Raw genomic sequence first — 15,411 nt, forward strand, 5'->3', positions numbered from 1 at the left:
GGGACTATAAGTGTGCACCCTCATACCTGCCATTTAATACAGCTCGCAATAAATAAAAATAAAATATTGTTTAGCCCCTACATCAAAATTAAGAAAGCTGGGTGTGGTGATGCACTCCTGTAATTCTAGCACTTGGGAGGCTGAGGCAGAAAGATCGACACAAGTTTGAGGCTTGTAGTGAATTCAGGTCCTGAACTACATTGTGAGACCCTGTCTCAAAAAAAACAAACAAGCCCCAAGTATTAATAACATAATCAAATACTAGTTCAAATACCTGCAGCTTAAAGATTTAAAGTGTTTCAAGTCATCACAGGAATTACTCTAAAAACTGTTATGCTCTACACACATTAGTGTAACAATTGTATATATACTAATTAATATCAGTCATGCATCTTATAACGTTTGGGTCAATGAGAGACTACACATATAACGGTAGTTCTATTAAGATTATAATGGAGCTGAAAATTTCCTACAGCCTTGTCACACTGTGGTACAACATTGTATTGGGGTGGTGCTGGTGTAAACCTACTATGTTGCTAGTAGTATAACTATATTACACATACAATTACGTACAGTACATAAAACTTGATAATGATGCTAGTGGTATAAGTATTTAATGTATTATACTGTTTTTCATTATGTTAGAATATACTCTTTAATTATTTTTTAAAAAATTAATAGTAAACAGGCATACTGTTATATGTCTGTAGTCCTAGCACTTGGGTAGTAGCTGAAGCAGGAGGATCATTATGAGTTCAAGGCCAGCCTGAACTAGATAGTGGGACCTTTTGAAAACAAAACAAAACAAAACGAAACAGAACAGAACAAAACAAAACAAAACAACAATAACAACATAAAGTTAAGAGTAAAATGGCATCAGGCAGGTCCTTCAGGAGATATTCCCGAAGGAGGTACTATTTATTATTCTAGGTGACAGCACATGCACCATCCTTGCCTTGTACTTTTTTGGTACTGGGACTCGAACTCAGGTCCTTGCACTTGCCAAGCAAGGCGCTGTGCTACTGAGCTACATTCCAGGCCCCATCCTTGCCTTTTAAAACCTTCTACTGGGACAAAATGTAGAGGCAGAAATCAGTGATATTGATGATCTTGACCCTGTATAGACCTGGAGAATGTGTGTGGTTATATCTTAGTTTTTGTTTTTAGTAAGTTTAAAAAATTAAAAAATGGGCCAGGGATATAGCTCAGTGGCACAGTGCCTGCCTAGCAAGTACAAGGTCCTGAGTTTGACTCCTGGCACAAAAAAACGTAAAAAATGTAAGTAAAAGTTTAAAGTACCAAAAGTTTTTAGAATGAGGATATAAAGAAAAAAATGTTTTTGGGGCAAGTATGATGCATTTGTGTTTCAAGCTAAGCATTACTATAAAAAAGTTTAAAAAGTTACAAAAAGCTAAGGTTAATTTACTATTCAAAGAAAAGATATCCATTCCTTATAAACTTAAGAGTGACCTAAGTGTGCCATGTTTATAAGGCCTACAACACTTTACAGCAATGTCCTAGGCCTTCATACTCACTGATCCACCCAGAACAAATTCTAGTCCTGCAAGTGCCATTCATGGTTAAGTACCCTATATGTGTATTGCTTTTATTTATTTTTTATTGTATTGCATACTCATTTATATAGTAGGATTTATTTAACTAATAAAACATTACCCTAAACTGATTAACTGCTCTCTAGAGTAACAATGATTGACTATGCTGACCTTCCAACACTACTTCTGTATTTTGATTCCCAAATAACATACCAAACTTCCTAAAAGGCTGCTGTGTACTTTTAAAAGATTTTATGTATTTTTATTTATTTTTCTTTTCGAGACAGGATCTTGCTATGTAGATCAGGCTGGCCTTAAACTCAGTGATACCCTTGGTTCAACTTCCCGAGTGCTGGGATTACAGGCGTGCACCACTATACCTGGCTAAAGATTTTATTTTATTTTATTTTATTTTTTTGTTTTATGGGTTTTTTTTTCCGGTACCGGGAATCGAACTCATGACCTTGCGCTTGCCAGGCCGGCGCTGTGCCGCTGAGCTAAATCCCCAGCCCCCTAAACAGATTTTAAATTCCAATCTTGAGAAAGTTTTTAATTTATAAAACAAAATGAAACAAAGTCTCAAGTAGTGCCATGACCAGGTTGGAAATAACAGCAATAAAATACAGTTGGTGAGGTAGCTCAGTGGTAGAACACTTGCTTAATGTGCATGAGCTCTTGGGTTGATCCTCAGCACCACAAAAAGAAGAAAAAAAAGATTTCTTTTTTTTTTAAAATATCAGAGTGTTTTATTTTTTTTTTGTTTTTGTTTTTTTTTTTGGTTTTTCTCCGGTACCGGGAACCGAACTCACGACCTTGCGCTTGCCAGGCAGGCACTTTGCCGCTGAGCTAAATCCCCAGCCCCATGAAAAAAAAGATTTCTTTAGATTCAGTATAGAATGAAATTATCTATAGAAATTGAAGGTCCAACCTTCAAATCTCAGGGGCTGGTAATTGAGCTCAGCGGCACAGCGCCTGTCTGGCAAGCACAAGGTCATGAGTTTGATTCCCAGTACTGGAAAAAAAACAAAAAAACCCCAAACAAACAAAAAATACCTTCAAATCTCAGCTTTTCTAACCTCCTACTGGACATGCAAGGTAAAAATTATAATCAGTGTTTCCTCAGGATTGTGGGGAAAATATAAATAGATTTTTCTACTACTGTAAGACATTACAATCTAGTAATTGTGAAGACTCAGATGTTAAGGCAGAAGGTGTTTCTCCCAGTTCCAACTGCCTGTGTTCACAAATGATTTATATAGTGTCAATAAAAAATTACAGTAAAGATCACATCAGTAAAAACCACATCAATTAATTAAAACTTTTCAGCTACATTTAAATTTAAATGACCTTAAATCTTACAACCACGTAATTGCCCACTGGAACACAAGCGAGGAAGAAACTATGATTCATGGAACAAAAAAAGGTATAAGCACGCAAGTATTATATTCCTTATAAACAAGTAAAATTGCCAGGTGTGGTGTGTTGGCGCATGCCTGTAATTCCAACACTTGGGAGGTTGAGGCAGAAGGATCATAACAAGTTTGAGGCCATCCTGGACTGTATGTTTGAGACCCTGTCTTGGAAACAACAACAAAAAACCCACAAACAAATGAAGTAAAATTGACAGTTTTAACTTACTATAAACAATCCCACTCAGTAAGGTAATCAATTCAGGAAGTCACATTATGGGAACCAGAGTGTTTTTTTTGCCTCAATTTTTGCTGATGGAATGAGAATCTCAAAGGGCATCCTTTGCCAAATCATCAGAAATTATCATTTATGCTTTTTTTTTTTGGTGTGGTATTGGGGATTGAACACAGGGCCTTTGTACTGAGCTACATGCTTATCCTTTTTTATTTTTCATTTGAGACAGCGTCTTGTTAAGTCAATAAGTTACCCAGCCTGGGCTCAAACTTGTGATCCTTCTGTCTCAGCCTTCTAGAGTGCTGAAATTACAGGTGTGTGCTACCATGCCCAGATTCTTTTTCTCTTTTTTTGGGGTAGCAGGGTTGAATCAAAGCCACGGCCTCCTGCTTGTTAGGCAGGCATTCTACCACTGAACCACACTCCTAGGCCAACTTACGCATTTTCTTCATCAAAGTTGGCTCTTTTAGATCCAATTTTGTAGAAAGAAGGAAGCTGTGGTGGAGCTGATTTTCCAAATCCAGAAGAAGAACTGGTTGCCCCAAAGGCACTGTGGGATTGTTGTGGGAGTTTGGGTTCTTCCTTCTTCCCAGCACTGATGGCAAAACCTCCAAAGCCAAATCCCCGTTTAGTGCCAGGGCCACCTTTATTCCAGTTCATGGTGCCAATGACTGACCTGTAAAGAACAAGATGTGTGAACTTTTAAAAATTTTTATTTAACTTTGTAAGCAGCCCCATTTACTTTCTCTTTCACTCTGACCCATAATTTTATTTTAAACTTCTCTTTCAGTTAAAACTATGACATTGCACTTCAGATAGTTATGAAAACCTCAACCAAACCAGATGTGGTGGGACACACCTATAATTCTAGCACTGTGGGAGGCTGAGGCAAGAGGACTGCAAGTTTGAGTCCAGCTTGGGCAACTACGTGACTTAACAAGGTCCTGTTTCAAAATGAAAGATAAAAGTAGCTGGGGATATAGCTCAGTGTCAAGGGCCTGTGTTCTATCACCAGCACCAAAACATACAGAGAAAACTTCAACCAAATGCTATTTCCTAAAATATGAAGAAATTATTATTAATTTTATCGGGATCTCAAACTAAACAGGAATGTAGTATTAATATTATCCTGTTCAAAAAGGTGACTGTTTAATAATATTAAGTTGCAAAATACTGAACAAAAACAATTTAGGGAATCTAATCAGGCTAGGCATTATATTAGGCAATTACACATTAAGACTTAATCTCTTCATTTTATCCTTAAAGAATTTATAGCCACTAGGGAAAAAAAAACAACCAAGAAAAACTCAAAAAGCAACTCATAATATGCTTGCTATGATAAAAACTGAAATGTAGCTGAATGTGGTAGCAGACAGCTGTAATCTCAGCACTTGGGAGGCTGAGGCAGGATCACAAGTAATCTCTGAACTACACAGTAATTTCAAGGCCAGCCTGACCTACATGAGCAAGATTCCCCCCCCCCCACAGACATTATCAGTAAAGCTGTCCAAAAACTAAAAGTTAACCTCTCATAATGACATCTGGAACAATCAAAACTCAACAGACAAGATTATGGCCAGGTATAGTGGCAAATGCCTGTAGTCTCAGCTACTAGGCAGGGTGAGCGGGAGGATCACTTGAGTCTAGGAGGTCCAGATCAGCCTGAGGAACACAGTAGGACTCAAAAAAGGTTAGATATTTGTATATATTACTTATGTATATCCCCTGAAGGGTATTTATGAACCATGCATTCACTAAACAACTACCCACCAGAACACTATCCTAAAAGAAACCATAAAATCATAATCCAATTAACTTGTTACTTAGTCAGGCTATATGTAAAGATTACAAAGAAATTTCTTGAGTATCATAAAATCAGTTTACAAAGTATATCTTTCCAATCTTGGTTCCAAAAACATTTTTCCTCATTTTCTCCTACGTCTTTTTTTTTTTTTTTTTTTTTTTAAGTCTTTTTGACACAGGGTCTCGCTATGCAGTTCAGACTGGCCTTGAGCTCACTTTGTAGCCCGGCTGGTCTCGAACTCGCAACGATCCTCCTGCCTCAGCCTCCCGAGTGCTGGGATTACAGGCGTGCACCACGATGCCCGGCTCTCTTACCTCTTTTTCTCCCCTCAAAATACGTTTTGACTGAGTACTGAGGACTAAACTCAAGGCCTTCACGCTGACTTAGATCCACAGTTCCCGCCCCACCCAGCCTTTTTTAGTGACAGGATCTTGTATTCTACATTGGTCTTCAGCTTACTACATCCCTAGGCTGGTTTGAACACATGGCCAGCTGCCACAGTGCTAGGACTACAGGTGTGCACCAACTTAAATTGCTGAGTTGCCCAGGCTGGGCTCCAATTTGTGATTCTCCTGCCTCAGCCTCGTAGAGTGCTGGGATGTAAGACACACACCACCACGCCCAGCTTCAAAACACCTTTTTTAGTTCCTGGAGATGGGGTCTCACAATGTAGTTCAGACTGCCCTTTAAAGCACGGTGTAGCCTAGGTGGCCCTCGAACTCATGGCAATTCTCCTGCCTCAGCCTCCCAGAGTGCTGGGACTACAGGTGTGTGCCTCCATGCCTGACTCCAAAACACCTTTTTTAGTGACACAGTTCACCTAAGTTTTATAGGAAGGTTGAAAACTCACAGAGCAAAACGAAAATTTAAAACTATTGTGCTGGGAACACAGCTCACAGCAAAGGCCTTGGGTTCAATCCCTAGCCCCGCAGAAAGAGAATATAAATTCAGGTAGATTTTAAGAAACACATAAACAATCTCCTAGCAGGAAATTTTCAGTGGCATACTCAAAGTGTGCTGAGGAAGCAAGTGTATTTAAGCACTGGACATCTGTATACTAAAGATACAATCCCTATTCTCAAGGAGTTGACAATGCAGTTTTCCTACCTAAAAAACATAATTAGAGAGGTAGCTCAGTGAAACAGTGCTTGCCTAACATGCACAAGGCCCTAGGTTCAATTCCTATCACCTCAAAAAACAAAAACAACAACAAATAAACAAACAAAAAAAACCCAAGATGATAGCTCTGTGGTAGATAACATGCCTGGCATACATGTGGCCCTGGGTTTAATCTCCAACACAGCAAAAACCAAAAGTGTATGATGCCTTCTAACACAAGTACTGCATACACAAAGTCCATTCCAGTGGTCCAGGAGAGAGGTACCTGAAACAGGATTGAGCAGAGGTAAAGTGAGAAGTTTTCTTAGATAGGTACTGCTATTAAGTTTTGAAATCTGAAAAGGCAATGATCAAAGCAGCAGCATTAGAGAAAGACTCTTCAGAAGAAAGAAACTGCAAGTACTAATGCAGAGCACAGAAAACAGTTTTATGCAGCTACAGAAATCTGGAAAACTTGCAGGACATGTTCAGAAAGACAGGCAGGGTCAAGAACACAACTTAGTAGGCTAAAAATATTCCATACAAAAATATATACAATACTGCCAGCAAAAAGAATCACTAATCTTAAGCAAAAAAGATGTTTCAAGTCGGACATGGTGGCGCACACCTATAATCCCAGCACTCGGGAAGCTGAAGCAGGAGGATCACCATGAGTTAGAGGCCAGCCTGGGCTACATAGTGAGCTCAAGGTCAGCCTAAACTGCATAGCCTAAACCCTGTCTCAAAAAAACAACAAAAAAGATGTTTCAAATCAGTGTATTAGACGCTGAGTGCCCAGTGTACAATGGCTGCAAACAGCAACATCCTCAATAGTATACGCAGCCTGCTGCTTGTGTGGGCTGCCCTAAGGGACCTTGGAGACACTGCCTCCTGGTGGATGTTCGTTTCTGACCTCGCGTTGTTCCCAATCTGGGCTCCAGACAGGCATGTAGGGTGCCTTTGGGAAGCCCCAGGGCACAGCAGCGAGGGTTTCATATTGGACAAGTCATCATGTCCATCCACACCAAGCTGCAGAACAATGAACAAGTGACCAAGGCCAAGTTCCCTGGCCGTCAGAAGATCTATGTCTTGAAGAAGTAGGGCTTCACAAAGCTCAATACAGAGGAATTTGAAGACATAGTGGCTAAGAAGCACTTCATCCCTGATGGCTATAGGTGAAATACATTCCAAATTGTTCTCCCTTGGATACGTGGTGGGCCTTGTATTCTTGAAGGCTTCCACTGTGCCGTCCCCTCCTTCAAAACAAATTCATCAATAAATCTTATCTCTGCTGGGTATGGTGGCACACACCTGTAATCCTACCATTCATGAAGCTGAGACAGGAGGATCACTGAGTTTGAGGCCAGGCTGGGCTCCATAGTGAGTTCAAGGCCAGCCTGAACTATGAAATCCTGCCTCAAAAACAGACAAACAAAACCAAACCTTATTCTGCCCACAAAAAAAAAATCAATGTATCAGAAAGAAAGGATGCAAAACAATAGAAAAATTGTTAGCACATAAAGTGGTTAGGAGGTTATTTTGGAAATAAACTAAAAATGGCAGAGACCTGAACTAAGGAACTGCCTCTGAGCAAAGAGAAGAACAGCATCATTTATTTAGGTATCTAAGAAAAAGAATCAAAGGGGTGTATAGCCATAATTGGTGTGGAAGCTAAAGGAAAAGGAAGGGCTTGGAATAATTTTGTAAGTTTCTGGTTTTAAAGGCTGGGAGAATGGAGTGATGCCATTAACAGAAATGTAAACTTAAAAGCTGCTGCACTTAAAAATTGCTGCACACAGCAGAGCTTGGAAAAATGGGCAGAAGGCAAGGTGAGTTTAGTATCTTTGGTAGAGCTAATGAGAGATGTGTAACAGAGCCTTTAACTGCAGAGAGAAGCTAAGATGGAGCTAACAGATTTGATAAGACATTTGCACAATACTGATGTAGATAAGCCAGCAAAGAAGCTACAGAGAATGAGAAAAGAGGTAAGACAAATCTTAGCGTGTGATGACATTTAGGAACGGGCAGGGAAGAGAAGATCACACGAAAACTCAAGAAGGAATAGACAGGAAACAGAAACATAGTTGACAAGAGGGAAGTTTTACAGGCAAAAATGTCCAATGTTAAAAACTCAAGAGAAGTCAGTTAAGATATGAACTAAGAAGTCTGCTGAGTACACAACCAGGAGTCATAAGTGAAAGCAGTTTCAATGGAAGAGTAAGGGCACAGTTGAGGAATGACTGGTGAGAAAGGGGTACAGGGAAAAGACCAGGTCAAGAAGAGTAAAGGTTACTTTGTAGACCATTTATCAAGAATTAGAGGGGCTGGGGATTTAGCTCAGCGGCAAAAGCGCCTGCCTGGCAAGCGCAAGGTCGTGAGTTCGGTTCCCGGTACCGGAGAAAAACCAAAAAAAAAAAAAAAAAAGAATTAGAAGAAGCAAGTGAGGTATCCAGAGAATTTTACATACTCAGGTCCTTTAATTTTTTGAAACAGTGTTTTGCTAAGTCACTAAATTGCTCAGGCTGGGGTGGAACTTGCAATCGTCCTACCTCAGCCTCCCAGAGCGCTGGGACTTCATAGGCATCAGCTATCAAGCTCAGCCAGTTTTACTTTTTAAGGAAGAAATGCAAGCATGTTACATGTTCTGTCAACAAGAGTTAGAAAAACTGAAGGTGTGCAGTGATAGGAAAAGAAAAAACAAAATAAGAAATGATGTCCTGAGCAGACCTAAAGCAAGATCAAAACTTTTAACAAGAAGGATAAATAACTCCTCCTCCAGACTGATGAGAAGAGAGTAAGTGTAGATATAAGTCGATCGCACTAAATAATCAAAGGGCTCAAATTACAAAGCAGCAAATCAAATCCCTGGTTTTAAAAATTCAACTTTTAACTGGGTTTAGTAGCACAAGCCTGTAATCCTAGCAGTAGAGGATGAAGCAGGAGGATTACTGTGAGTTCAAGGCCAGTTTAGGTTACACAGCAAGACATATCTCAAAAAAAAAAAAAATGAACGTACAAATAAAACCAACAATTCTACTTCTGCTGGGGGTGGTGGTGCATGCCTGTAATCCCATCACTCAGGAGGCTGAGGCAGGAAGATCCCTTCAAGTTAGAGGCCAGTCTGGCTTACACAGTGAGTTCACGGTCAGCATGAATAACACGCAGAGACCATATCTCAGAAAAAAGAAAAAAAAATCTACTTCTGCCATAGACAGACAGGTAGTGTAACCTTCACAGGATGCAAAAGCAATATCCTTTAGGTAGTTGATCTACAGAACTATGGCCATTCTCTTTAATTTTAGCAGGGTTAAACAATGCTGCTTTATCAGCCAGGGATATAGCTCAGCAGCACTAGTGCCTGCCTGGCAAGCGCAAGGTCCTGAATTCAGTTCCTGGTGCAAAAACAAAACGAAACAAAACAAAAACCAACTTTCCTTTCTATATACCCTATTGATCAGAATGTGATCTTCTTTTTTTTTTTTTTTCCGGTCTTTTTGAGACAGGATCTCGCTATGCAGTTTAGGCTGGCCTTGAGCTCACTTTGTAGCCCAGCTGGTCTTGAACTCCCAAAGATCCTCCTGCCTCAGCCTCCCGAGTGCTGGGATTACAGGCATGCGCCACCACGCCCAGCCTGAGAATGTGATCTTCATGCTGGATGTGGTGGCCCATCCTGTAATCCCAGCTGCTTGGGACGCTAAGGCAAGAGAATCATAAACTAGAGGCTAGCTTAGGTAACTGAACAAGACCCTAACTTAACATTTTTTAAAAGGCCAGGCACGATGGCATATACCTACAATCCCAGTGACTCAGAGGCTCAGGCAGGAGGATCAAAAATTGGAGGTCAGCCTGGGAAACTTAGTAAGACTCTGTCTCCAAAGCAAAACAAAAAAAAATTTTTTTAAAGCGCAGTCGTCAAAAAAAAAAAAAAAAAAAAGCTCAGTGGTAGAGAACAAGCATGGGGCCCTGATTTCAATCTTTAGTACAACAAAAACGATTTCTCCATCTCTGTAAAGATAGAGTAGTAGTGCATTCTTAGTGCACAGTGTATGTGCAGTACTCAAAAGTTTTCAGTGAATAAATATGCACCCAGGCTCTCTAAAACTCATTCCAGTGTTTGTGAAAACCATTACCTTCCATCATTTCAAATCTTATAATCTAACCAGTTGCCCTTCCTGATTAAAAATAAGCCAGTTCATCCTCAGTGCATCATTATTTTTCCTACTGAACCATAAATAGGCAAGTACTCAGCAGCTCCCTGGCATATATTTACCATACAGCTTGCTATACCCAAGTAAACTTTACAGATTTCATTTAATGACCCCCCCCAGATCCAATTAAAAAATAGGTAAAGGATTTGAACAGACATTTTTTCAAAGAAAATGTCCAACCAGCACAAGAAAACATGTTCAATATCATTTATAACTAGGAAAATGGAAATCGAAGCCACACCTCACATCTATTAAACAGCTATTATAAAAACAAAACCACAACATAACAACAAAACCACACAAAATAGCTTTTCACCAGGATAATCTGAAAGACTGAAGCAAAAGTAAAAGTTCTGAAAGCCAGAAAAGGTTGCTACAGCCACACACAAAGAGAGATCTGTACCTTGTACCACCTTCTGCCTGTACAAGACACTGGGGCTCTGCAGAACCCCTTCAAGGTACCCTTGACAGAGCATTCCCATAAGAAACGCGCTTGACCACTGCTATCAAGCTGCCCCTGACCACTGAATGTGCCGTGGAAATGGAAGCAAACACACTTGTGTTCACTGTGGCTAGCACAGCTCTGAAGACACTCTGTAAGACAGTGATGTGGCCAAGGCCAACACTCTGGAAAGACTTAATGGAGAGCAAGCAAGCCTTATTGGCTTCTCTTGATTATGATGCTTCGGATGTTGCCAACAAAACTGGGACTCATCTGGGCAATTCTAAATGTAACTTTCCACAACAAATAATATTCAGTGTTGGCAAACATTTGCAAAAAGAACCTCTTACATTGCTGGGAGAAATATAAAAGGTAAAACAATATAGAGGTTCTTCAAAAGATTAAACAGAATATATGATATACCAACTTCACTTCTGTATATACCCACAAGAATCAAAATGAGGGACCTGATCATATGGTTTGTTTAACCATATTCATAGCAGCATTATTCGCAATAGCCAAAAGGTAGACGCAACTCTAGTGTCCACTGATAGATGAACAGACAGAATGTGTCCTTAAGAAAAAAATGCTAGGGGGCATAGTTCAGTGGTACAGCACTTGCCTAGCATGTGTGAGGCCCTAGGTTTGATTCCCAGCACCACAGGAAAAAAAGAAAAAACAAAATTCTGATACATGCTGTAACAGATGAATCTTGAAGACAATATGTTAAAATAAGCCAGTCACAAAAAAATACGATTCCATTTATATGAAGTATCCACAATAGTCAAATTCAAAGACATAAAGTAGAAAGGGGATTGCAGCAGGTGATGAGAGATAGGAGTAAATGGGATGTTATTGTTTAATAGGTAAGCATCAGTTTTCCCATCTAAAAATAGTTGAGGCTGGATAGTAGTGATGGTAGCAAAACAATGTGGATATACTTAATACCACTGAACTGTACCCTTTAAGATGGTAAATTTTTTTTTTTTTTTTTTTGAGATAGGGTCTCACTACATAGTCCAGGCTGGTCTGGCAATCCTGGTTCATTCTCCCAAGTGATAGGATTACAGGACTGCATCACCATGAGCAGCTCTAAAACGGTTATATTTTCAATGTGCATTTTAAAGTTAAAAACAAATAAATAAACTGGGTGCAGTGGCACATGTTTGCAATCCCTGCAATCTGGGAGGCTGAGGCAGAAGGACTGCAAGTTGCAGCCCAGCCTGGACAACTCCGTGAGACCCTGTCTCAAAATAAAGGGGAAAAAAGGGGGTACTGAGGAGAAGTAAGAAGGCCTTGGGTTGAATATCCAGTAGCACCATTAAAAAAAAAAGCCAACATTGTGAAAATTAAATAATTAGAAATTCCATTTGCACATGTATTTTTGTTATTTTGTCCAACTTATGGAGGTGTAGTCTCTACTATGAAATGAAAACGTATTTGTGAAAATTCGATTTCATTTTCTTTAAGGTACCAGGAATCGAACTCAAGACCTTGTGCTTGCCAGGCAGGCACTGTGCTGCTGAACTATAACCCTGGCCCAATTTCATTTTGTTTCTTTTAAAAATATTCCCTTTAGCCAGGCATGGTGGTACATGCCTGCAATCCCAGAACTCTGAAAGGCTGAGGCAGGAGGATCCTAAGTTTGAGCCCTGCCTGGGGAACTTGGTGAGACCTTTTCTCAAAATGAAAAATGGCTGGGAATGTAGCTCAGTGTAAAGGCTGAGTTCAACCCCCAGTACAATGCCTCCGCATCTTTTTAAAATGTCTCTTTTACTGAAATCTGTAACTAGCAAATACTCCATAATGTACAAGAAGTGTCTCTAGCTGGGCGGGTGTGGTGGTGCTTGCCTTGTAATCCCAGCACTCAGAAGGCTGAGGCAGGAGGATCATTGCCAGTGTGAGACCTGCATGGGCTACAAAGTGAGCTCAAGGCCAGCCTGAACTACACAGCAAGACCCTGTCTCAAAAAACAAAACAAAACAAAAGTGCCTGGAGTTTGTTTTGAGTAACAGTGAAAAATAAGATAGGAACTAAGATATGACTTTTAAAATAGTGAACTAAAGAACTAATTAGATAAACTACATTACTTTAGCACCTGAATTTCTGAAAAAGAATTGAGTTACAGTACACAGTTGATTAGTATCACCTGTCTACTAATCTGCTCTAAGAATATCTCACACACTAATTAGTTCTTTAATGAGAATCTATATAAAAAATTAGACTCATCACATTTTTCTGAAACCAAATATAACTAACTGCTGGGTTATAGTTACTTTAGAAGCATTCCCTTCTTCTGTTTAATGAAACTAAGGTCTAATTATAACTACCCTTGTGATAGAGCATGAATCTGAAGAACTGTACTCCTCCATGAATTATGCTACATTATTACATGTAAGTTAAATCTTATCGCCCCTCTGCTCAGACAGTTCCTAACTTCTGCAGAGGCAAGATGAAATCTTTATAAGGGCCTAAAAGGCCCTGGTTCTTTTTGCCCATCCCTTCCCCCTGCTCTTCCTTGACCTTATCTCCTACTACTCCCTTCTTTGCTCAGAGCTCCAAGCACTTTACTTTTGTTTTCAAAAGGCTACCCTTGTCCTCTTCAAGGCTTTTATGCTTGGTATTTCTTTACTCCAGATACTTAAAAGGAGTCCTTCACCTTCTAGTCTGCTTAAACATCAGTTTGCCATCTTTCATCTTTTGTAAGATTTCTCTGACCCTCTACTAAAAATTCCAAGATCCACCTCCATTTCTCCTTTCCTAAGGCACTGTTTTTCCTAAGGTATGTTGGGTCTTCTCCCATATCCTATAATACAAATTCGTCTCTTTTCTCCCTACTATAAAATTTAGTAAGAACAGGACTCACAGACCTATAACTGATACCTTAAGGCGGGTAGAAAATAACCATAGCAGGCACCAATACAAGTAATCCTTGGAGGGCTGGGGATTTAGCTCAGCGCCGCTGCGCCTGCCTGGCAAGCGCAAGGTCGCGAGTTCGATTCCTGATACCGGAAGAAAAACCAAAAACCAAAAACCAAGTAATCCTTGGATATATTAATCATCAGGCTATCCATCCTGGGTACAGGAAAACACACTTTTTTTTTTTTGCCCACCGCTGAAAGTCTACACATTTTGTACTGCACAATTATTGTTCATGTCTTAGCTGCCAGAACTGGGCTGAGCTCTAAAAACTCTCAATAAAGAAAGTCTCTAACCTTTAGGAGCTCCTGGGCGTGAATACAGGGGACGACAGACACAGAAGCCACAGGAAACTGAACGACAGCCTAAAGGAGGGGAGGCCGAGAGGGGAACGCTCCCCGAATTCACGCGCTACCTGAGCCCCCAAACTCTGACTCGTGTGATAGTTCTTATGTTTTTGGTGAGCGTGCCTGCAATCCGTATCAATTACTTACACACACGAGATAGGCTCTAAAGTAGGCCGCGAAAGTTTGGTCTATGACAGCGTAATCACAAAGACCCCCGACCGGCTTCTCTGATTTCCCGACCTGTCAACGTCCGCTCCCACGGGCCCCCGTTTGGGGGCTGGCATCGCCCAACCGCGGCCCGCCCGGGCCGGCAGCCTCCCCAAGGCGGCTCTGCCCCGGAGCGCGGCGCTCCGCAAATCCCGTCCCCAGCCCCGCAGGCGCCGCCTCCGAAAGCCGCCAACTGGGCCTCGCCGCGAACTGGGAGAGGCGGGAGCCGTGGGAGGGCGCCGCGGCTCCGGAGGCTCTCGGGGCCGCAGCCCGCACTCCGATGGCTCCCGCGCCCGCAGGCCCGCAGGCTCCGCGGACTCTTTGTTACAGAAAGGCTGCGGCTGCCCGGCCCTCGCTAGGCCCCGGTCGCCTCTAGTGACCCCAAGGGCTAGGAGTCCCGCCTCCGGACCCCTCGCACACAAACCTGCCGCTGTCGGTGCAGCGGCAGCCGCTACCACCACCGTCGCAGCGAGAATCCCACCGCCAGAAGTACGCGCGGTCCGGCCCGCGTCCCGCCGCGCTCCGCCCTCTCCGCCCCCTTCGCCGTTCCGCCGCCGCCGCCGCCGCCGCCTCTCGGCCAGTTGCAGACGGAGGGAGGGGAACGCACACCTGACATGCGCACTGAGGAACGTGCGTGCGGAAGGCGGGGCCTGGGGGAGCTACGGGTCCCGGAAGGTGCTGCCCGCTGCTGCCCTGAAGATTCCGGAATCCTGCACGGGCGCCTCAGGCACCCGCAGGAAGCTGCTGCTGGGCGCAAAGTGTGTGCGGTCCAGCAGAAAGCGGATGTGGCCCTCGAAGAAGTGGCGGTGACAGGGAGCCGCCCCAAATCCCCAAGAGAATAAAAACTGGCCGGAAATCGTATTTACATAAAAATGCCAATCCCCTTATCTCTAGTCCCCTGCAAAGACGACTTAGGCAACATTTCTCCGTTTCCCTCAGACCACATGGTCGCACAGAACATGGCCACCTTTAACTTCCGGATCACCAGTTCAGTGTGACGTCAGCCTCACTCAACCCTAATGGAGAAATCTGTCATTACCGAGGACGTTTCGCGCCCAGGGGCGGGGATTATGTAATTTTCCCAGGCGCCTCACCTCGCCTCTGCGGCCGCGGCGCGACGGCGGAAGAAGTCTCGCGCTGTCCTGGATTCTGCGACCTGCGCTCCTCGTCGCGCGCAGGCGCGGACGAG

The 15,411-nt window shown here is 42.2% G+C and overlaps 1 protein-coding gene across 2 annotated transcripts in view; it reads right to left on the reverse strand.

Moving 5' to 3' along the window:
* The window catches only part of Ddx42 (DEAD (Asp-Glu-Ala-Asp) box helicase 42), a 43,836-nt gene extending 28,438 nt beyond the window's left edge, over positions 1-15,398 (reverse strand). Inside the window, exons 1-2 of one of the 2 annotated variants that reach the window (XM_005402190.1) lie at positions 15,317-15,398; positions 3,637-3,873 (exon numbers count right to left, since the gene is read on the reverse strand). In XM_005402190.1, the coding sequence (XP_005402247.1) occupies positions 3,637-3,857 (221 nt within the window). In that variant the 5' untranslated portion in view covers positions 3,858-3,873; positions 15,317-15,398. Of the gene's footprint in view, positions 1-3,636; positions 3,874-14,646; positions 14,794-15,316 lie in introns of those variants that run through there. The other variant, XM_005402189.2, reaches the window with a different exon arrangement.
* Between the last annotated feature and the right edge of the window lie 13 nt (positions 15,399-15,411).

Source organism: Chinchilla lanigera, unplaced genomic scaffold (genome assembly GCF_000276665.1).
Source record: "Chinchilla lanigera isolate Chin_1 unplaced genomic scaffold, ChiLan1.0 scaffold00077, whole genome shotgun sequence".
Classification (NCBI taxonomy): domain Eukaryota; kingdom Metazoa; phylum Chordata; class Mammalia; order Rodentia; family Chinchillidae; genus Chinchilla; species Chinchilla lanigera.